Below are 23,394 nucleotides of genomic sequence, written 5' to 3' on the forward strand. Positions count from 1 at the left end.
CTTTGAGCCTTTTATGTGAAGCTCTTAGGTAGACACCATCCATTAGATCACTTTTTCCATACTTTTGTGGCATTGCTCCAAAGCATCAGATGTATATGATTATTAAAGGAGTTTTTACTTGCAGTTTACTTATAAACAGTTCCACATTTTCAAATAGATAGGCCAGCAATTTCTTATTCTAATGTGTCATACTTAAAAACAGTGGTTTCAGATGTTCATTTCAGTGGGTACCAGGCCTTTGTGTTCACAAAATTAAGTGCCCAATATGAGCTTTGTATCACTTTCTCTGCAGCAAAACTGTTCATTTGCAGGTAACCTTAAGTCATTTAACTAGAAGTGCACTTAATTTGAAGAGATTAGTCAAGCAGCTCTTCACTTGTACATTTGTATTGCCATTATAATTAGAACTACTTCAAAATAACAAAAAGTTCATTTTTGACCAGAATAAACACAGAAAAAAAACAACAATCAAGAGCACCTTAAGTGAAGAGAATGGATGCTTTTGAAAATATCCTTCAAAATCCCTCTGGCTTCGTGACCAGTGACCACCTTCATTCCAATGCTACTCACAGGGCTGCTGCCACACAGGATAAAATATATGATATTTCTGTGTGTTTTAAGCTGGCCAGCAAGAAAATGGCTATGTGCAGATAAATTCTGACATCTACCCTGCTCAGGAATAAATATTGGCAAAGGAGAAGGAAGGAGCTGAGAGACCAATCCTGGAAACACAAAGGAGGCAGCCAGGGATGCACTGAAACGAAGCCCCCAGGAGCCTTCCCTCAGCACGTGGATACCTCCAGGACACAAAGCCCATATTCAAAATGCAACAAAAGTGATACTAAGCTGTTGAAAACAAGACATAAGAACACCCTGAGGGAAGCTGCTAAATAGTGGAGTACCTTGGCAAGATAGACAAACACGCTGAAACTTTGGCTACTAACTTTAGAAACTGAACGTGTTTACAAGTCAGTTCATTTGTTAGTGTTACTGCAAAAGTGGAAATAGGAAAATTTACATTTGAGAAAGATGCAGCTGATTTCTACAACCAGGAGCTAATTGAACTTTCATCCACCAGAACTTCTGAAAATGTCTAATAAATATGCATTTCAGAAGAATCCAGGGAAATAGGCACAACCAAAGGTGAAACATTAAGTGCTAAGCCACACTTTAGGAACATTTCATATAAATATTGACAAGTGCAGCTATCTGCAGTAGAGGTATCCTCTAAAGAACTAATTGACTTTGAGACACTATGAAAAATAAAACCATCACAAACCCACCCTTTGCTTGTATGTATATATATACTTCTGGTTTTAATTTCAAATTTCCAGCTTTCAAAGATTTCTTGACATTTCTCATTAATCTTCAGATATTGTCAAATGGAACACAAATACTTTATAACCAACAGAAGTGGTAGAGAAGTGGCCGTTTTTAAACTCACTTTCTACTTGAGTAGTAATTGATGTTCAGTGCTCAGCAGGTACTCCTGAGTTTAGTTTTACTTTGTCTGATGCTGTACAATCACTCTAACTGCAGTCAGAAAAAGACAATTTCAGATTCAAGCAAACTTTCTTTGTGTTCTTTTATCCATTCTTTGGATTTTCCAGCTAGGAAAGTTGTAGCACTGACAAGCTGGAGGTCACTGCAAGACACTGTCAGGTCCAGTCTTTTGAACATCAAAGAGAAAAATTATATCACTGTCCAGAAGCTGGGATCAGGAATTTCATGTCACCCACCATGTCATCAAGGGACTTAATTTTGTGGATGCTCTAATCTCACTCTTCCACACACCCAATTTTCTTCCTTGGGTCGATCCTGTCACTGATCCTGAATTCCAGCCTCCAAGTGCAAAGGTAAAACATTTCTGTTCTTACCTCAGAGACAGAACTGGAGAAGTACACACAGCACTTGGAGGTTGTTTTTCATTAACTTTCCACCTTTTTCCACCTTTTACACTTGGACTGAACTGAAGTTGTGAAGGCCTTGGGGCTGAGATCTGTCATCTTAATGCCCCACACACACCTGTGCTAGTGCACAAGCTAGACACACCACATACAGGTTAAATAACATTATAGTTTAAAGAATACCCTTCATGCATGTTCTTGAAAACCACAGGCCAGAAATAAGAAAAAAAAATTGCCCAAATTAGTTCCTCATGTCTGAAGAGAATTGAAATTATGCAAGTAGAAAGCAAAATAACTCTCGTCCACAATTGTGTAAACTTTGCTTGGGTCTTACTTAAGAAACGTGGGAGGTGGTTGGCTTTTTTTTCTTGAGATAATCTGGGTAAGCACTGAAAATCAAAGTCTGGATGGAAACAAAGCTCTGGATATCAAAATTGTTTTTAAAATTTAGTCGGTAATCTCTTTTTAAGTCAGGGAAAATGCCTTGCCTAATTTCATGCAGCCAACAATCACAGATAAAAATCACTGTATGTGCAGGTAAATAGAGGAAGCACGGAAATAATGACTTGTTTAGTAGGAACCCCTGTTAGCACTGAAAACCTCAAGCGTGGGTTGATGCAGCTGAAAGCATTGAGACAATGCTCAGGAGTGATGCATAACCTGAGATGTATAAAAGAAGCTGAATAACCTTAAACCAGAAAAAAAAAAAAAAAAAAAAAAAAAAAAAAAAAAAAAAAAAAAAAAAAAAAAAAAAAGGAAAAACAGCTGGAAGGACTAGGGAAGTCTTGGCAGAGCTGATTAGAGCTCCCCAACAGGACTGTCACATTTGAGCAACAAAAATTAAAATACAGGAGCACACCTGGAGAAAGATTTTAAAGTAATAAATATGTAGCATTTCACTAAGTGTCAACTAAGCTAAATGAGCTAAATGTGGTCTTTTACAAGCAGAATGACTGTGAAAACAGGGCTTCATTTACAGTGATACCAGAAGCTTTTATGTGTATAAATGATTACTACACAGCAATGTTATATAGCTGTGGATCAGATGAAGTTCTTAGCAATGGCATTTCTTACAGATTCCCATGTGTCTGAGATGTAATGGACAACTCTCATCTTTTGAACTCACTCTTCTATAACACAAAGGATCTCTTTAGGCCAGAGTACCTAGTTTTAGGAGGGGGGGTGGGAAGTCTTGTTCTTAAAACTGCCAGTGCTAAAGAATTCATTACACCACTGTCAATTGCTGCAGTTTGATTTCAGTTTGTGTTAAAAATCTGCACCTTCCTTGTCATTTGAGGTTTGCCTGCTTTCAGCTTCCAGTTATTGAACCATAATGTTTCTGTCTGTAAGGCTCAAGAGTCCTATACTATCAAGTTTCCTTTCCCCAAGAAGGTACTTATAGACTGCAGTCATGTCATTCCCTTGCTAATCTAATTGGATTTAAAACTGTAGATCAGTCTCAAAAAACAAGCAATAAAAGTAGATTTAGTAGATAACCCAACTGATCTCCAGGTTCCCAGCTTCCAGAGATCCACAAAGCTCTAACAAACCCAGCAAACTGACAGCTTGGCTATTTTTCTGAGTACTGCCTGAACAGTACATCCACTGACAGAGCCATAAACAATCTCTCCTAACATCAGGGCACAGGAATTGAACCATTTACATACTTGGTCTTTTGCTGACCAAACATTAAAAGCAATTGTTCAAACAATGACAACATTTTATCATTGTGTCAGAAAAGAAAGACAGATAGTACCCTTTCCAATCTTTTTATTAACTCTTCAGATTTTCTGTCTTCATTGTGTTTCCTGTATATGTATGACAACAATAAAGCAAAATAAAAGCAAGACAATAGCCACTGCATGAAAAATCCTAGAGCACGTAAGCAGCTTCCTTATAGCACATGAAGTCATTTCCTTCAGAGACATTTTATCTAACCCTTTAAAAAATTAGTTAAACTAATACTTTACTCTCCTGAGCCAAGTAATAATAAAAAGCCATTTTTTGTGAAATACTTGGTCAGGGAATTGGTAATGAGCTAACCAACCTTTCCAGATCACTGGCTTCAAACCAAGCCTTGCTTTGGTCGTGCCTTGAAGGCTCAGCTACATGATAAAAGTCTGATGCTCTGTGAAAAATAAAAGGGGATAGAGTCAAGTTCTTGGCAAGCTATTGCCCATCTCACACTGGCAGTCTTATCAGCCAGAAGTTCCATCAGAAAATACAAATATCCTCTGCAGCAGAATGACAGGCTTATCTGGGAGGAAGATCCTGCCTCTGATGAATTTCGAAGTACTTCTTGAGCCAACACTCCTCCCTCAAAAATATACATTTAAGATGTAATGGCAAGGCATTTCTGAGGTCTGTTTGTACTACACGCCAAGCAGCACACTCTGCCCTATCTCTGTTCCACATGTTTCAATCTGGCTGTTACCACTATTCACTATGGTTTCAAAAGGAAAACTTCAACCTGTCACTGTCCTCTAACGATTTTTAAACTGTTTTCACAAACTTGCTGAAGCAAAAGGCCCCTAACAAAGCCAGCACCCTCGTGCTGCTGAAACACCATCAGCACTCTCAGCAGTAAACAGCAAGAGACAAGCACAAAGCCAACACAACATTTTAGTATTGATTTCTCTAAGAAATTTAAATCCCGCAGGGCATAAACATCAATTTAATCTGTATGCAACTACAAAATGGCCTCGCTCCCAGTGTTCCTTATTTCAGCCAAAACACTGCTATAACTGGAGTAAACACACACTCAGCAGTGCAGGCAAAGACAGAACAAGAATCCTCATGTTCCCAATAATTTGCGAGAGTTTTGGAGAGCACAGCCACAAATGCCAGAAGTCAAGGACAACCAGCAGCAGGAAAATCTGTCTCACAGCCAGACACAAAGGCATCCCTGAAGCATCCTGAGGACCAGTGGCATCCAGCCTTGCTAAGCAGGAGAACCATTTCATCCTCCAGTGAACCCAAAACTTTGCTGTGGAGTAACAGCTTCACGTCCCACCTTTGGGTTTCTGTGCCTCCACGTGACAACAGGAACAATAAAACACAACTGCTCCATGTGGAGCTAACTGATAGTCTGGAACAAGCTCCCCAGGGAAGTGGTGGAGTCACTATCCCTGGAATTGTTCAAAAAACATGTAGGTGTGGCATTTCATGACATGTCTTAATGGGCATGGTGGTGTTGGGTCAAATGTTGGATGTGATGGTCTTGGAGGTCTTTTCCAACCTTGATTCTATTTTCTGAGCATCCCTGACTCCATCAGACTGCCTTTCCTGCAGACAAAAAGCTACACATTACTGCTACCTCCAGGCTGCTGAGAAGAGCATCAGAAGAAAGCACCACCTGAAGAAAAAGAAAATTTGTCACCTTGGAGTTTGCCCTCATGTAATCTTAAGCTGAGTTCTTCAGAAATATAAGTCCCCTTCTAATCACTGAGAAAAGAGGCCCAGCATGCTCTGACATTCTTCTTTTTCTTCTCAGCACTGCAGGACTGCTATTTTTTTTCAAGAATGAACCCCATTGAAAAAAATCAGTTCATTCTTACAGCAGTGCAAAGCCCCAGGCAAGTCAGTTTCACCCCAGCCAGCACTTTACCACCAAAACAGTCACTAGAATTCAAGGCACCAACATTATTTGTGAGTGATGGATTTATGTATGCAAGAAACTATAAATTACACAATAATCACAGACACAGGGGTTTATGAACAAAGCCTGCACTTGTAAAATGTGGCACCTCCTACCCACCTGCCCCTGCTGATGACTGTTAGGCGGCAGAATCAGATTCCTAAAGGTATAAAGGTGACAGAACAACACATTGGGCAACTAGAGTATTAAGAATTCACTGATAGGCACAAAAACACGAAGACAGAAAAGCCTTGCCCAAAGTTAACAGCTTCAACACAGACCCCACCTCAGATAATCAACCTTCCTCCATGGCAGTGTTTATCAATTGCTGCTGCAGACCCACAAAAGCTTACTTAACACACCTGACCCAACATGTATTGACTCAGGGCTCAGATTACCATTGACATGAAGGTTCCTACCTAGAGCATTCCTCTAGAGCAGAATGTAATTTAAATATCTATTGACTACATGTGTGATCAACACAGAACCCTTACCTGTGTGCTATTTTCCTTCAGCACATGAAACACACATCATGGCATACTTACTTCACCTATCGGTAAGGTGGGGGATGGATTTTGCTCCCAAAATTAATCAGTTTTGTGGGTCTTCACCAGGATGGCCTCACTAGGTCCAAGCAAGGACCATGGCAACATTCTCCAGCCAATGTCAATTTTAGCTGAACTTTAGGATTGCTTGGTCAGGAATAGAAGCAACTCTGAAGTGACCATCAAGATTATTGAGGTATATACTGGCAAATCAGTCTGTACCACTGACAGCTTTATAGCTGCTGTCATCACCTGTGCCACTGAGCTGCAGACATTGTCATTTCTCCACAAAGTTACCATGGTTTTGACTTCAGAGGGTCCCCTAACCATGCAGCAAGAACGGCTGTAAGTCCAGCCTCTGAACTCCAGTTGTGAGCTTGGCTTTCCAAGGGGGATGGCTGCAAGCAGTAAAAGGAAGTGAAAAAATAGGCGTTTATGATACAATCAAAATTCAGGAAAATAAAGGCAGAACAGCCTTTATCTGTTATCTTCATGAATCTCTGAATGGGAGGATGTAAACAACAGGGACAGACCAAACTTCACTTGTTTGTTTCTAGATTCAACACTCAGTCCACCCCTTAGGCACATAAGCAAAACAGGATACAGGGTGTTACTGAATGATTTCCTCTGAAACCTGATTGAGAAAGATTAGAGCAATTAGAACAGGGTGACACACACTTTGAAAGCCTTTAAATCACAATTAATATAAGGTTTAACCTTTCTCCTAAGGATCATCTGGTGACTGTGTGCCATTTCCAGAACAAGGCTGACACGTCCCAGACAAAATTCATGAGACAGCATCCCCTGCCCTCTACTGGCACCAAAGCCGCACTGAAAACTGAGTTCATGTCACAGGCAGCACAAACAGCACCTGAGGAGCTGTTTTAAGGGGTATTTTAAACTATTATTTGTAATTTATATGAGATCTATAATGTGCCAGACACATCCAACAGGGAACAAAACCTCACATATAAAAAGCTCTTTCAGCATCATCGCACTCCTTCCCACAGCACCAGCTAGACTGAGGATTCAAAATACTGCTCCTTGCAAGATAATATATTCATTAACTGGAAGCTAATTCTAAGGGATTATCTAATGTTTGTCATGTTCACAGTGCATAACCAGGAACTCTATATGGCAGGTTTTCATTTGTTTATTTCTCCGAAATTCTCTCTCACGTACGCTGTTGCTTTTCTGATTACAGCCATCCAAACTGCATTTGGCCCAAGAACAGAGAGGCAGGCTCATAGCTGCCAAAATCATTTTCCAGCACCTTGGTGCCAGAGCTAGGGAAATTCTTAGCCAGGTTTCTGACTCATATGCACCACTGTGACAGCACCACACAAACCTCAGGACACCCCAGCAAGGCATTTGTTGTGACTGACATTGATTTAATAGGTGTCATCATAGAACCTTCCAGATCTTGTGAGCACTTCCTACTGTATTCTCCCATCAGTGCAAACAAAAGGAATTAAAAAAAAATAATAATAATAAAAAAAGAAATAAAAAAAAAGAAGCCAAGATTTACCCTGCTGTGATTATATTTCTGAATGTAAATCAGCTTGATTCCTGGAAATATCAAAGTAAATCCCCCATGTAGGCAAGGCCTAAAAGGAAATGAATAAACACAAGGGTCCTGACTGCATATTTAATCCAAAAAATAAATAAGCTTTTAAATCACATTAAAAGGGAAAAAAAAGGCAGCCTGAAAAACAGCAGCTATTAAACAAGAGAAAGTCTGGCAATGCTGGAGTAATTCCCACAATGCTCATCCATACCCTGAAACACATTGAGAACACACCCTGTTTTCAGAGCTGTCACACAACAAATGCAGACGTGAGCCTGCCATCACTACACAAACAACAGAGTATGACATTTAAATAATACCACTAAGGAGAAGTGGGAGATGCACACAGCCTACACTATGCACAGCAGTTCTTTTTTAAAGCAACTCATCTGTTAAGTTACCAAATAGCTAAAAGGCCCTAGGGATGCAGCAAAACAAAAGTACACAATATTCCAAGAAATCCATAGGAACATAATCCAATCACACCTGTCTCCTTTTCATTGTAGGCATCTACAGCATTTAAAAAAAATACTTATGAAGAATTCTTAAAGCTTATTAAGCCACATCCTAAAACTCTTTGGATTTTTGGCTCTCCTGCTCAGGCTAAATGTATTTACAGATAATTTGTCCCCATTTGTTCCTGTGTCAGGGTTGTCTGATATCTCAAATAGTTCTTCTCACACTCTGGTGCTTGTCTAACCCCTGACATTTACAGAGTGCAAAAGTGTCCTCAGCCATGAGATTTCTAGGCTATATAAGCCAAGATTTTGGTGCAGCAGCATCCAAGAATGAAGGATAAACAGGTATTTTAAACACAGGCTATTTGAAATTCTGCCTGTCTCCATAAATAACTTCCATAAATAAATACAGTTTCAACTATATAAGAAAATATAAAACACAAAAAACTTTACAGAGTAAATTTATGAGGTGGTGCTGTCAAGCTTTGTGATTTGTTCCAGTATCTCTGCATTTTCTCAACTTTCAGCTCCTGGAGTTCTCTCTTAAAAAATAAACAATAAAACTATTCTGTCCTTCATGATTATTGATAAAAGCCTGGGGGTAGGAGTCAAGCAATGACTTGTGAAGAAGGAAGTCAGGATGTAAATAAAAATAATATGACTTTTAAAAATAAAATATTTATTAAAAATCCTCCAGATGAGTTAACTCAATATGTTTAAGATACCACTGGCTGATACACTGACAGAAAACATCAACAAAAACCTTACAGGCTTGCCTGTATTATTTTTGTAGAATTGTACACATAGTAATGATCTGAACCCATTTCTCTAGGTGAAACACTGGCTGACTTTGCTGCTCCAATGTGCTAAAAATTATTCATATCATAAATTCTAGGAAGCTGGATCTCTTGCTTTCTAAATCACAAGACAGAGAAAGAGCTTCTGCCTTATTAACAGAAAACTGAGGTAAAGAGGTACGTGATCAGCTTATGGCAGATCCAAGAACTGAGCATAGATTTCAGATTTTCTGAGTTACAGTCTTGTACTTCAGGCAAAAGGCTGGTCTTCTTTTCACTTAACAAGCTATCGAAGGCCAAACTCTTATTTAAAAATAGACAATACAGGTCAGAAACAATGAAACAGTAAGAACACCTGAAAAATAAGTCTTCTTAAAGTTAAACCTCCTTGGTCTAATGTTAACATCTGCAAAAACTTGCACCCAACACACCATCAATAATTTTTCTGAGAGACCAATTCAGAATTCATATCAGTTTCTGTACCCACCAGGCAGGACAGCAATCACAGCACTGACATTACTGCCTTTGGCTTTTAGTGCAAGTAGTTCTCATCGTACTTACAGACTTTATATCCCAGCTTTTCAGCATGAATCCTCTTGGCCATGAACTGCCCTTCAATCAATGCTCGTATTTCTACTTCCTTTGGAAATCTTGGAACCTGTACCAAAGAGGGAATGAATTAGCAACACCTTACCCAGCATTCAATGCCAAGCTGCAGAGTGGTTAAAAACACAAGGCAGATTTATAGTTGATTATCTTTGCCTTCACTCTGAAGTCTGCTCTCATCTAGGCCCAGTTCTTCACTCATGCACACAAGATGGACCTAAAGACTCATGACAGAGAACACAACCCATACCCTCAATGCTGTTGGCAACTACATCAAACTTGAAGTTGATGCACAATTGGAAGAAGTTTAGGGCAAGTTGTAAACTTTTCCCTGAGCATTTCCCATAAGCAAGAGATGCTTAAGAATCAATATCTCAAAAATATAAAATTAGGCAATTAGATAAAATTCAGCTGAATAAAACAACATCACAGAAGTTTAAATCTATTTCTGTCTGCACAAAAGTGAAACCATGTAATCTTTTCATTAATTTATTTAGTTTCTATCTATAACATTTTTGTGTCCTTTCATCAACGAAACTGGCAACAGAAGCAGGAGAATATTGAACTGCAAACAGAGGGAATCCTTCACACGAAGTTGAGTTTCTCCATGCACTGCAGTAAGTGCCTACATTTGTGTAACAGCTAGAAGTGATTAAACATTCATTTAACAGCCAACACTTAAGAGAGTAGAGCTGCACTGCAAACACCAGATAGCATCAATCTCTGTTCACCTACGTGAGGTCTAATCGACTGGGAGTCATGATTGATCAAAGACATCTTCCTGAGTTTCAGTACCACCCAGAAAGCCAGGCAAACCATTCCACAAAAAAAAAAAAAAAAAAAAAAAAAGAAACTATACAAAGAACTTCCCCCATCCCTTCACATACCACTATGTGGCTTGTAGGTTACTCCAAGTCATGCAGGACAGCAAAATGAGGTCTTTAGTTCACACATATATAGACAAAATATTACAGCCCAAAGTTTCCACACACCCTTATCTATGTGTCTAAAATTTAAAAAACAAGGACTAAGTCATGTACATGTACTAATCTCTCAGTAAGCTTAAAGTTAATCCTGTCTCAAAGACAGTGTTGGTTTCAGTAAATCCACATTTTCTAGTAAAGAAAGTATATCATAAAAACAATACCATATAAGTTCTAGTTCAGACGTTGCTCTGTAGATGCTCTCAAGCTACAGACTAAATACTTCTTTATGAAAATCGTCCCAGGGACTTGCATCAATAAATTAAACTGGAAAGTAAATATTTCAGACAGAAAGAAAAAAGTATATAATGGCAAAGATTTGAAGCCTTGACAGCACTCCTTCAAAGTCTGAGACATTAACCAGATTATTACTACCTTTTGGTTGTCTCTGTTGAATCTGTGAATCCCAACTGCTTCAGGAGTAATTTCCATCACATCAAAGTAGAAACCTGCATTAAGGAACATTAAAGAGTGTCATGTTTGCTCCCAGCGCCAAAGCTGGAATCTTACTTCTGCACCCAGCTAAAATGATAATAGATGTTTATCACGTATTTGGACATATGAGTCAGCACACAGGCTGCTTCTTTGCTAATTTCAGTCCATACATCAACTTCTTAACAATGTTCTAAGCCATGTGCCGGGATTCTTGGGGCTCTCCTCTGCAGAGCCAGGAGTTGGACTTCAATGATCCCAGTGGGTCCCTTCCAACTCAGGATATTCTACAATTTTACGATTCTCTCAGTTTACAAAATGTGGATTTTCAACATGCCAAACAATGTAATAAACACCAAGCCTACAAAAGAGGATACATCCACCACAATACACACATTTGCAAGTAACACAGATAATACATAACACATACTAGAATAGTCTGAGTAGGTCATATGCAAGGGTGAAAGGAGGAAAAAAAACCAAACACACAGAAAAAATGGCAAGTTGGTAAGAAGAGTACAGGAATACTGGAACATTTCATACCCTGGATTAGATTTCATGAGCTTATTAGAGAACATCAGATATTTTAAGTCACGAAGCAGAGCTGGTCTCTGAATAGTTTTGATGAGATCTGAGGAAATGCTGTAATGCTTTGTAGACAGCTAGACAAAGATTCCTTTGGGTTGGTCAGAAAAAGATATTCAAGAAAGGAGACCAGAAAAAACGAAAAGTATTCTGTTCAGAAAAACTGAAGAGAATAGTTAAGAAACTAAGGAGAGTTTCTGAGGTTCTAACCTTGGAACAAAACTGTGCTGCCCCATCAGACCTGTGATTATTGGCAAAATAAAACCCAAAATAATCCAGCGCTTTAGCACATGCAACCTTTCTGGTTAAACATTCTGCAAAGCTGCCAGTAAGCAACTCTGTGTGTCACAGATCTGCAGGCCCTGTCAGGGGATGCACATCCCAACATTCCAATTCTGACCTCCAAACCTCTGCAGAGGCACCTTCTCACACAACAGGGTGCACAGGGGAGTAAAAAAAGGGGGGGATTAAACCAGCTATGCCTTTGCTTTGCTTCCCCCAGGCACTCAAATTATGGAGATTACTGCATTTTTACAGATATACCCAGAGGTTATTCTAGTGTATGGATTATTGAGGATGACTTCCATGAAACACCCATTTTGTAGAGGAGTGAGATATTCAAGTGAATATACTATAACACAAACTTTAAAACTTAAAGGCACTGTCCTGGATCAGTAAAAATATTTTCATCAACTCCCAATTTTTTTTAATATTGTCTAAACTGGATGACTTTGGGGTTTTAGAATAATTTCTTCCCATTTTCTAAAACACTAGAATTGATTTCTCCTCTAGTGAAAAGAGATTCGTGGTCATTTTAATACCCTACAGAGACTGGATTTGACAGACAACATAACAGAGCTTCTAAAAATGAAAAATCTAATCTCACAGTGTCAAGAGGCTCTATCTTAAATTCACTTTGCTAAGGAGTGAAGTCTTCTATACCTTAAATATCTACATTTTAAAAGTTTGCTGCCTATAATTTTTACATTAATTTTGATCATATCAATTCACACCTGAGATGATGGTGATGATTTCAAACCCTGCTCTGCAATGGGTCCTTTTTAATCTTGATTAGACATGTACTCACTTTTCAACAGCTTATTTCAGAGCTACATATTAGGCTTGTAAAATGTTAAACTGTGGGAAAGAAAATAATGTAAAAAACTTCAAATCCATGAGTTTATTAGTATTTTCTAAATATTTCCATGATTGTAATTTTGTTACATTTCATTCATTAACCATAACATGGGGGGTAAAACAGGGATGAAATGATTCTGTGACACACATTGGGGAAAATTCAGGAAATCTGGGCATCCCTTCACATCATTGCTTTGTACAAGATTCTACAAGATACATGCATGAAACAAGATTCTAGAGTAAAGACTGAGAAAAAAAATAATATGGAGCTACTTAATTCACTTGGTTTGAGTCTTCAGAAAACAAAATAAGCTTTAATGAAAGCCTCCTTCAGAAATTACTAGTTTTAAACATTCTACAGCTAAGATGTTACTAACACCCTTCCAACAACCAAAGGAGATCCATAAATACAATTTTCTTAGTTGGTGAATATTAAAGTAAAACACTGTAATGACACTTAGGCTGACAACAGAACATTTCCAAGTACACATCAGGAATTTCTCTAGGTAACATAGCTCTTGACCTTTATGATGACCCAAGTAAAAAGCTGGTACAACACCTACTGCAGTATATCTAAGCAAACCCTCCAAGTCCCAGCCCTGCTAAGGTTCATACCCAAGTTTCCACTGTTTCCAGCAACAGTTGATGATAAGGCTTTGGAGAATTCATCCCAGGAGCCTGAAGCACAGTCATCTCTGATCTTCTCTCTCATCAGAGAACCATTCTTAAAACTGAAACACACGAACATACCATATGCATTTTGCAAAATGTTTAGCTCTAGATTTTTTTAAGCATTTCGTTCCTTTACTTGATATTGTTTAGTTTATCAGCTGACTAAAGCTTGGCAAGTTAAAAGATATCATCACTTCATTATGCAGGGAGATAGAGAAGGAAGAGCAAGATAAGAGAAAACAACTTTTACAGGAGGTGCTGGGGAACTCAGTGCAGAGATGGGTGTATACATTTCTCCAGTGAGTGAGGTTAGATCCAGGCTGGCAGGACATGCCAAATCCAGCTCTGAACAGCTGAGACATCTCCTCAGAGAAGTGCCCTGCCACCACTCACTCTGAGATGACTCTGCAAGGAGCAGCAACAGTGTCTCCATGTTGCATTTATGATTTCAGTAACATGGTACCTGTATGGAACCAGCTTGGGTCTAACAAGACTTATGATGAGGTCTAGCTCTGTGCCAGGATCTGGCAAAGGAAAGCACCACAGCCAGTAAACAAACCCTGCAGTACAATTCATCTCTTCATTTTTTATGGTCTTTGCACACTTCATGCTGTCACCTTCTCTGTGAATATCACACTCCTGCCAAATACTGCAGCACTGGACTCGTATCCAGGGGAAAGCAGTTTGAGCACTCCCCAGCATGGACTTATCAGAGCAACTCAGCAGGAGAGGCACAAAAATATCAAAAATGAGGGCAAGGAAATCATTGAACTTGCTCAGTAGCACCAGCTGAAGTTATTTCAGTTTTCTGTACAAATACCCTGTCTGGTAGCTCAGGCATTCTTTTTCTACTGAGAGTCCCCCATTAACGCTAATATTCTAGAAATAAAGAGGCCTTGGTGCCAAAGGGGCAGTGTCAGGTCAGAAATGACTACACAGGAGGAACGGGAAGGATTAACTCAGCACTGCCAAGGCCACCACCAAACCACATGTTAAGCTGCAGTGAAAGAACAGCAGTGTAACATTTATTCAGAAAAATGTCTCAGTATTTGCTTTGCTATTACAAACAGGTTATTTGTAGAGCTCTTTTACACAGCAAAAGTAAAGAAAACATTGGGTAGAAGAAAAACTCAAATGTAAATTAAAAACAAAGCAAACAAACAAAAAAACCCCAAAAAATCTCACACAAAACCTGCTGGGAAATCACAAAATAAAACTCAGTAACTTGCAATTGACATCATATTTTTGAACTCAACTTCATGAACACTGTTCCCACTGTCATCTACTACTGTACAGATGGGATTCAACACTACAGCTCCAGGGCAGACTTGAGCTTTGCTGAAGTTCTGAGTTTCAAGCATCTGCAGTCCAGGGGATTTAGACACAAAAATTATCTGCACATTACTTACAAATAGTTGCCAAAATGCTATGACCTAAAATTGGAAATTTTAATCCAGAATACAGTGATGCAGTGAGGGCAAACACAGTTCCAGACCACCTTTCCACCTACTTGGCAAGGGGCCAAAAAACTGCCAAAAGCTACCACAAGGATCATCTTCTCAGCTGGGTTTCTTAAGATCTCAATATTTCCCTCAAGCACAGCCCTAATACATCCCTGAACAGCACTGATTATGCTCCTCTCTGGAATGGGAATCTTCACCTCCTCCATTATGACCCTGCTGGACCCCTAGAGGAGCACAGAAGTTACACAGCCTGGTCAGGCTTCACACATTTCACATTCTACTCAGCAGATTTGTTATTCCTGTACATTAAATGCATTACCTGAGACACACAGAGAACTGGCTCTATCCCTGTGCCGAAATAATTTCAGCTTTTATTGCCATGAGAATTTATCCTCCACAACTCTGCAGTTTCAGTTCCTCAAATTAAACAATAGGAATGCTATAATGTTGATGGAAATGTTTCAGCAGTAGATTGCCATATACCGTAGAGAATGCTGAATGTTCTATTCATTATCATTTCACAAAAGAAATAAAAAGCACTAACACAGGGAAAGAAATATATGTTATCGATCCCAGATGTAAAAAAAATAAATGATATTACCATAAAAGTGCCATATATGTTTGAGAATCAACAGGATTGCAGAGGATATGACCTTCTAAGGCAGGAGTTGGCTCTTGGATCCACAGGAACAATGTGTCACTTGTGCCAAGGCTAATCTGGAGGGGAAAAAAAATAATTGAAGCCTTATCACAATGTGCATGGAAAGCAATACAGAAATTAAATTAAAACCATTTGTTATTACCACTAATTGTTTTTAAATTACACATTAAGTCAATTGGATTCGTGTTGAAGCTAGCTCTGACTTAGGCTGTCATGCCAGTGAAATACATACTAGATGGAGACTTAGGTTTTAATGTCTGGAGTATTAGTTAAAAATAGTCACAAGAGTTTACTTAAAACCTTTCAGGCAGCTTACAGATTGATAGAAATAGAACAAGCATAAATCCAATAAGCAGTAAATCAACATTAGCAGGTACATTTAACTGGCAACCTGCAGCTATTTACATCTCAAGTTTTTCAAGCATCCAAGGACACGGACAGTTTTCAGGAGAGTGTTTTGACTTACTGCAATGTCTCCTTCTTGAAGTCTCATCCCTGCCAGTGACGCTGAAAGCAAAAAGAATATCAGGTACAAAGGTAGCTCTTTAACTCATTTACAGCCTGTTGTCTGAGACATCATAGGACATTCCAAGCGCCATCTCAAAGTACAATTTAAATGGCAAATATGATCCCAATGACCTTGGGTTATCCACCATAAAAGATGGGCAAAGCTTTTGGGTGAGGGAGTGATTTTCTAATAAAATCAAAGGGCTCAAGACAAAAGATTACAGAACAGCGTGATTGTTCTAATGGTTTATGTATTCAGGTTTTATATACAGTGGACCCTTGATTAACAACACACTTTAAAGGAGGAACATTCCCACTTCCATCAGATTAATCACATATTTATTGGACTAAGTTGAATTTGCGTCTCCAAAAGAAAAAAAATGGACTTTTGGGAAATGCAGAGTTATGCAACTCCCAGAATAAGAATGTAAAATATATCATGATGAAGCTTCTGTAATGATTCAAACCTGCATAAGCTACTGCAATATAGGAAGTATTTTATTTTCACAGTCTTCAGAAACAGAAACATTTGCTTTACACTGAAACAGTCTCCAGGATTCAAAAAACTGGCCCTAAATTAACACCTTCCCTTGCACTGAGATCTATCAGTCTGACAAAAGGACAGCTCTAATTTTTAGAGAAAAACAGCAAAGTCCATCTCCACCTTTTTGCTTGAAAAGGTACAAGAGCATTTTTAAATTCCTATTTTCTAAGCTGAAATGTTAGCAGTCCATAGTAGGAATAGTTTCTCAAAGGCAGGCAAATAAAAACTGAAATTATCAAGAGGCAAATGAATTCACCTCTGATTACTTGGCAAAAGAAAATTAATTTGTCATACACAGACTATTCAAGATATCTTTATCTCAGAAGGGTGTTGGAAAGAGGAATTAATGCTGATAAAAACAATATTCTTTCATTTTATAGGCAGCACATGAGAACCAGTAAGATAAATTTAGAGTTTCAGTACATACATAATCATATCCACAGAATCTTGCACAGTTAATCATCTCACCTGGATTGTCTCCTGTAAATGCCACTATTTTACAATCTGGGCTAAACCCATAACGCTGACTATAATATGGAGAAATGGGCCCCTAAGGAAAGAAAGAAAGAGAGGAAAAAAGCTCAAAAAAAATGGAATGCAATCTTGCAATATATGACATAATGTATTGTAACATAGAACTGAAAAACCCTAGAGAAGCTACAAAAATAATTTATGAACATTTAAGGGATAAATGAATATTTTAAAAAAATTTAATGCACTTTTTTCATTGTAGCTGTTGAGAACCTGACAAAATACCCTCAGATTAGGAAATAGTCTGGTAAATAGCAGCATTTTAGATTTGGGTCTTTCTTCAGTTATTCACATCAAGTAACATAAACACATCTATCTGTTTTGCACATATACATGAATATTAATAGCTAGAAATTAGAAATTCAATGCAAACATAAGAGGAAACACAACATTAATATACATCACAGCATCAAATGCTGGAATATGACCCCTATTATTTTAGAGGTCAAGAACCGTATTCTTTTAAGCCACATTTGATAGCCATAGAGAAAAAAAAAAACATAAGAAAACTATCCATAGAAAACACAAGGACATCTATAAGGGTTTTTTAATATGTTCCTCTCCATTACAGATCAGCAGTGAATTCAGAGGGCTCAGGTGATGGGTATCTCCACTGCCTCACATGTGCACAGCTAAAGAATAGCTGTTTTTGTGCTGGGTAGTAAGACTAAACTCATTTACTCAGGAGATGTGAAGCTTGATTTGATTTCACCATTATGCTACGTGAACTGAGGAGCTTTAAATATCCCAAATTATTCACAGAGATTACCTCATTAACTCTACAAACAGCTGAAAACAAGATCTCTGTCGAGAAATGCAAATGTTGGGTTCTGTTTCTGCAGCAATAAACACCCGTGCACAGCTCTGCAGTGACCAGGTGCTCGGGAGAGGACCACAAAAAATCTTATCATTGGAGCATCTACCAAAAAGTCTCTCACACAGCCCAGGGTATGCAAGAATCCAAAGATACCAAAGCTATGATGGGTGACAGTTTCCAAAGATGTATGCATTGGAAAAAAACTTCACAAAACAGCTGGAAATATTCAAGCAGCAGCATTGCACACACAAACACCTTCTAAGTGCCATTAGCAGAACTCCCAGCAAAGCCCCAGTTGTTGCTTACAACTCCTCTGGCCAGGCACATACCAGGACTGAGTGGGATGGTACAGGCCATCCCAGTTTCTCTTCCAATCCAGGGGCACAAGCATCAAGGCAGGACTTTGACCATGCCTTTTCCCAAATCTGCAGCAAGTTCATACCAGAACCTACAAGACAGACCAAAAGAGGAAGTGCATAGGATTAAGCAAAGACCAGAAAAGTCCAACAAGAAAAAATTTACAGTTGTATGTTTTACATTTAAAGAGAATGGTTTCAGCTCTTCTAAGAATAAAGGATACTGATAATTTAGACTCTGGAGAGCTTTCACCTGCAAGAGCAGCAGAAAATGCTTCTCTGATGCACAGTGCACTAGGGAATTCGGTCATTCACAAATTATGAGTAAAAACAAGAATATCAATGGCTCCCCATCAACTGCCCCCCAAATCTTCCACCCTTAAACAAGGACCTCATACAAGTAACTAAAAGTGATTCAAGTAACTAAAAGGGACTTCAAGTCCCTTGAAGATGTGCTCTGCTCAGCAAAGACTTAAAGAGACTTAAAAGTGAAGAAATTCCCCCCTGGGTGGTGTGGCTTTACATTACTCCTACCTTTGAGCAGAGTATCCTATGAGCATCTAAATCCATGCTGACTAATCTTCTTTAATATTAATGTTCTCTTTTCAATTTTTCAAATAAAGCCTCTAATTTCGAGGCCAATTTGGTATCCAGTTTTGAATACCAAAGCCATGATTTTCAGGAATGCTGGGGAGCCCAACTGAAATCTGCAACACGTGCAAGTGTGCAAACCTCTTAAGGCCAGGTTCTGTGAACTGATTTACAGGATGCAAAAAACCTAAATAACAGATTTGATCATTGGTTTCTTCACCAGAACTATCAGCAGATCTGAGAAAGGCCTGTGCAGTTTTGGTTTGGTTTCTCATTGCTCTTTCCTCACTGTTTTATTGCTGGTTTAAAAGTTAATTGAAGTTGGTTAGTGGCCAAATCTCTATAACATATTGAGCACTCCACACCCCTGGCTTATGATTCTAAGATGTCTTTAATTGCACATTTCATTAGACTTCAAAATCTGTATGTATTTCTGGTTAGTGCTGCTCAGGGACATAGTAGTCTTATTCTAGATTATTACCAATCTAATTTCAAAGATTCTTCAGCCCACAGCTTATTTATCTCAGAAATACAGCCATATTCTGAGTTAAGCACAGAGGAAAACCTGCTATTTCCTTCCATTCAGTACATTTTTAAGCTTTTTAAATCATAAATATGCTGAAGTTGATGCCACATGCAGTGCCTGTGGAACAAGACTTTGCTTGCAGTGCTGGGATGCAGAGGAAGAAAAGGATTCAAGCCCCATCTCAGACAGCACATCACAAGGCTCCAGCAGTGTTTCTCCTCTGAGAAAGGGCCTTCAACACACTCCACACACACTCTGCTGCTGGTTACACAAGCACAAACAGGCCCACCCTATCAACTCCCAGCAGACTTTTTCATACAGACTCAAAAATGGGTTTAATAGCATTTATAAACAAACTTTATATTTATCAGTACAATCCTAAGCACCACCAGCGTGGTCTGAACCTAGGTTTCCACAAGGTGTTATGAACAGAAAGTGCTGCACACTCGAGCTGAGACCCTGGAATAACCCAAGCCAAGGAGCAGGATATTTGGATTATACTTAATGACATAAAAACAGAATTAATTTTATCCAAATCAACCAATCCCATTTCAGGCAAATTAAACAGACTTAACATATTTGGCCTGTGACACAACAGTAGGAATTTGACAGAGCATGAAGTGCAACAACTATCCCACAGGCAAAGGATGGAAATCCCTTTTCTGCCATCAAAATCACTACTACATACCCAGAAAAGGGAAGATGGCAAGATTTACTCCAGCTTATCTCAGTTCCCTATGGGAGATCACTATTAAATGCAGCCATCCCCTCCTTCCCAGAGTAAAGTGTGTCCTGACAGGGTAAACTCAGCCCAGAGTCACCACCTGCACTTTTCAGAGGTAGAGGGTGGAAGCAGCCAAGTGTTCCATGCTCTCAGGCATAACAGAGCTTTCTACAAGGAAATACACAAATCTATACATCTTCCTGGAAAAGTCCATGATCTAAAAGGCCAAGAACCTCTTCACTAAACTAAAGCAGTGGGGAACAGAGTCTTTAAATAAATAGGAATTTTCTACAGAAAGGTTGGCTGTTGTTTTCTGTGGGTTTTCTTTTGTTTTGTTTTGTTTTGTTTTTAATCCTTCTTGGTCCACACCCCACAAGCCTAGAGAAATATTTCATCAGAATCCTCCAATGCAATTTTACATGACATTAGGGCAGCCTTCAATCTTTCCTGCATAAAGCAGAAATGCCTCTAATCTTTATAACTGAATGTTTACATTATACAGAAACACTTCAGTTTATTGACTGGCAGATGCAGTGGCACAAAGACTTTCACATGCCCTGAGAAAAGAGAGGTGAAGCAATTTTCCCCAACCTCAGAAACTGATTTTAAAAAAATGCGAAACAACTGTTTTAGAAGAACTATTAATCTGTCGGGCTGGATTTATCCTATCCAGCTGTGGGCACGGGAGTCTGTAGTCAGTGGAAAATAAAAAACAGAGCTGAATGCTCCTCTGATTATACAAGGAATGATGCACACTGAGTTCCTAACTCTAGCACCTCTGCTCATGATCTACATCACAAAGATGTAGACAACAACACACAAAATCAGTACTAATCTGAGGAGTAAGGGGAAAAAACAAGCAAAAATCAAAGGCAGCCCTTGGCCAACAGCCAAGGCCATGGCACAGTAAGAACTGAGGAAAGGGTCAAAACATGGATCAATAAATTTCCATATTTCACTGCAAACATCACTGACTTCTAGCACAGAATGACCAGGAGCACAATCAGGACTGGCTAATATTTACTACAAATACAAAAGTGTAAGGTGCTTGAACACTTGGAGAGAAGAGGAAAATACAAACACTTTCATTACAATCACCCAACAATGCAGACTAACTGGTTTTATTAATCAACACAGTAAAGATCAATATTTGCACACATTTATAAGCACTTAAGTGTTTCTGCATTACAGCCCTCTGGATTGCCTTTTCAGTGAGTTAAAGCCATGAGAAGTGTAACTGCTGACACCACGCAAGCAACAGGAGGAGTAAATTCACCACACGCCTTTTGAAAAGGCTTCAGTCCAACACATCCTTTTTTGATAGAACAACAAAAAACAAGTATGCTAAGCCATGATTTGCCTAAGGCTCTTAGAAAAGCCTTTCAAAAGATAAAGCTTCTCTAGGTCAAGAGCTGAATTGCTGTTCTTTAAGGTGTCTTCTAAAAGAAAAAATGCCCCAAGTGTTCAACTTCTTTAGGTCCCAGATGTATCTTACTTTTAACATCTGCACAATACAAATGAAAATCATTCTTCATTCCACTAGAAGGTAATTTCATTTTTTTTTTCAAATCAATCAGTCAGGGTGCTCAGCCATTCACAAGTGTTTTGAACCTTAAAAGATTGGACCTTTAAGAAGAAAAGGAAAAAATCCTGAAACTGAATAGCACATTTCCCACAATAATCTGCAAATTTAGAGAGATAAGTTATTGTGTAGAGCTAAACAATATGACAGGGTCTTTTAAAGACAATATGACCTGAAGTTAAACCTACAGAAATGAAGAATAGGTCTATTATCTGAATATTATTTTGAGAGATGCATTTTAAACTACAATACACAGGTGCTAAGTAAAAGATCAAGTGAATTGTAAGAAATTCTAAATTACAAGAAAACAAGTTTTTCAGCTGCCTCCAAATAACTACTGCCTCCACTATACTTATATTTTATTATTGGGATTAGAATTCTCACTCATTATATTAACAGAAGAAAGGAATGAGGTAAAATATAGCTTACAATGCTAAAAAATCTTTTGTCTTGTAAAGAGAACTGTAACATCCTGCTTAGTTCTCTTATCTTTTTTCACACAAAGATTGAACAATCTTACATGCTCTGAACAGCACATAACTTTTATTCTGGTTCTGTAAATATCCATAAGTGTAACAGAACAAGCTCTCCTGGAGCTGTTTGAAAAATGTGACTCATTTTCGAAAAAAATTTTCCAATTAAGGAAATGTTAATTTTCTTTACTTTAAAATATTTTGTTTTCAAACTATTTTTCATGTCCTGAAATTGGAGAAGCATGGCTTTCTTCCACTGGCTTCCAAGCAGAAAAGGTAAAGTAACATTATCAAAAAAAAACCCAAAAAACCAAAGTCAAATCATAAATATTTTTAATCCTTATAATTTTAAACATTCTAATCAAAATTAACACTTCACTCTCATTGAAAAATTAAAAATCAATATGTTTCTTTATCAGAAAAAGCACCTAAAGATCTCACTATTTCTCTTTGAAATACAGTAGGTGGCTGAGAAGCTCAAGTGCTCAATATTTGGACCTGCTGAGGAGCAAAGTGCAAATCTCCAAAGAGTTATTGTTGCCAATAATACACAAAAAAAAAATAAAATTCAGCCGTGAAATACTTGGCTAAAAGGACAGGACCAGAAAACAGATATAATAATCTCACAAGTGTTATGAAATAAGCATGGATAGCCTTGCCATTTCTGAGGTCTCAAGTATAACTGGAAGCTCTGAGAGCAAGTTAGTTATCCATTAGCTAAAATTGAGGTGTCTTGTCTTTTCCTGTAAGATTTGATGGAATAATAAAGGAGAAAAAAATGAATTGGTCTTAACATATGGGTGTCAACCACATCTCTATAATGCAAAAAATTCCATAGAGAGCCTTGTTATCTAACCTTTCAGCTCTGAAATATATCTTCTTCTAGTTTCAGACCAGAATCAGAAAATGCTATTTAGAAATAACACCAGTGCTCCCAGGAAAATGCTTGCCTTTGTAATTGCCATTTAAAATTGCCATTTAAAAGTGGATAACTGAGATAACACACAACAGAAAAGAGAGACAGTGATCTTGTCATTTTTTTGTCTTTGTTATGATGAATGGAGAGATATGGAAGATTTCTTTTGTTAACTGGTTTTAGTACATTGTGCTTTATTTATGGGGTTTTTTTCTGGTTCATTTTGAAAATATACTTTTGTTGAAGATCCATACTCCTGTTAGGTGGGGAAAATCATCATTATATATATCATGTTCACATCCTGTGCACCTCTGAGCTAAACCAGCAAAACCAAAGAATAAATATCACAACTCTGAAGTTTAGTTTAAGATTCCACA

The 23,394-nt window shown here is 38.2% G+C and overlaps 1 protein-coding gene across 1 annotated transcript in view; it reads right to left on the reverse strand.

Annotated features, from left to right (window-relative positions):
* The window catches only part of XYLB (xylulokinase), an 81,784-nt gene that overhangs the window by 46,286 nt on the left and 12,104 nt on the right, over nucleotides 1-23,394 (reverse strand). Inside the window, exons 9-15 of the mRNA XM_083860062.1 lie at nucleotides 18,179-18,297; nucleotides 16,970-17,051; nucleotides 15,917-15,957; nucleotides 15,391-15,506; nucleotides 13,270-13,385; nucleotides 10,876-10,949; nucleotides 9,473-9,569 (exon numbers count right to left, since the gene is read on the reverse strand). Coding sequence (XP_083716188.1) covers nucleotides 9,473-9,569; nucleotides 10,876-10,949; nucleotides 13,270-13,385; nucleotides 15,391-15,506; nucleotides 15,917-15,957; nucleotides 16,970-17,051; nucleotides 18,179-18,297 — 645 coding nt within the window. The remainder of the gene's footprint in view (nucleotides 1-9,472; nucleotides 9,570-10,875; nucleotides 10,950-13,269; nucleotides 13,386-15,390; nucleotides 15,507-15,916; nucleotides 15,958-16,969; nucleotides 17,052-18,178; nucleotides 18,298-23,394) is intronic.

This window comes from Zosterops lateralis (assembly GCF_965231275.1).
Source record: "Zosterops lateralis genome assembly, chromosome: 1".
Lineage (NCBI taxonomy): Eukaryota > Metazoa > Chordata > Aves > Passeriformes > Zosteropidae > Zosterops > Zosterops lateralis.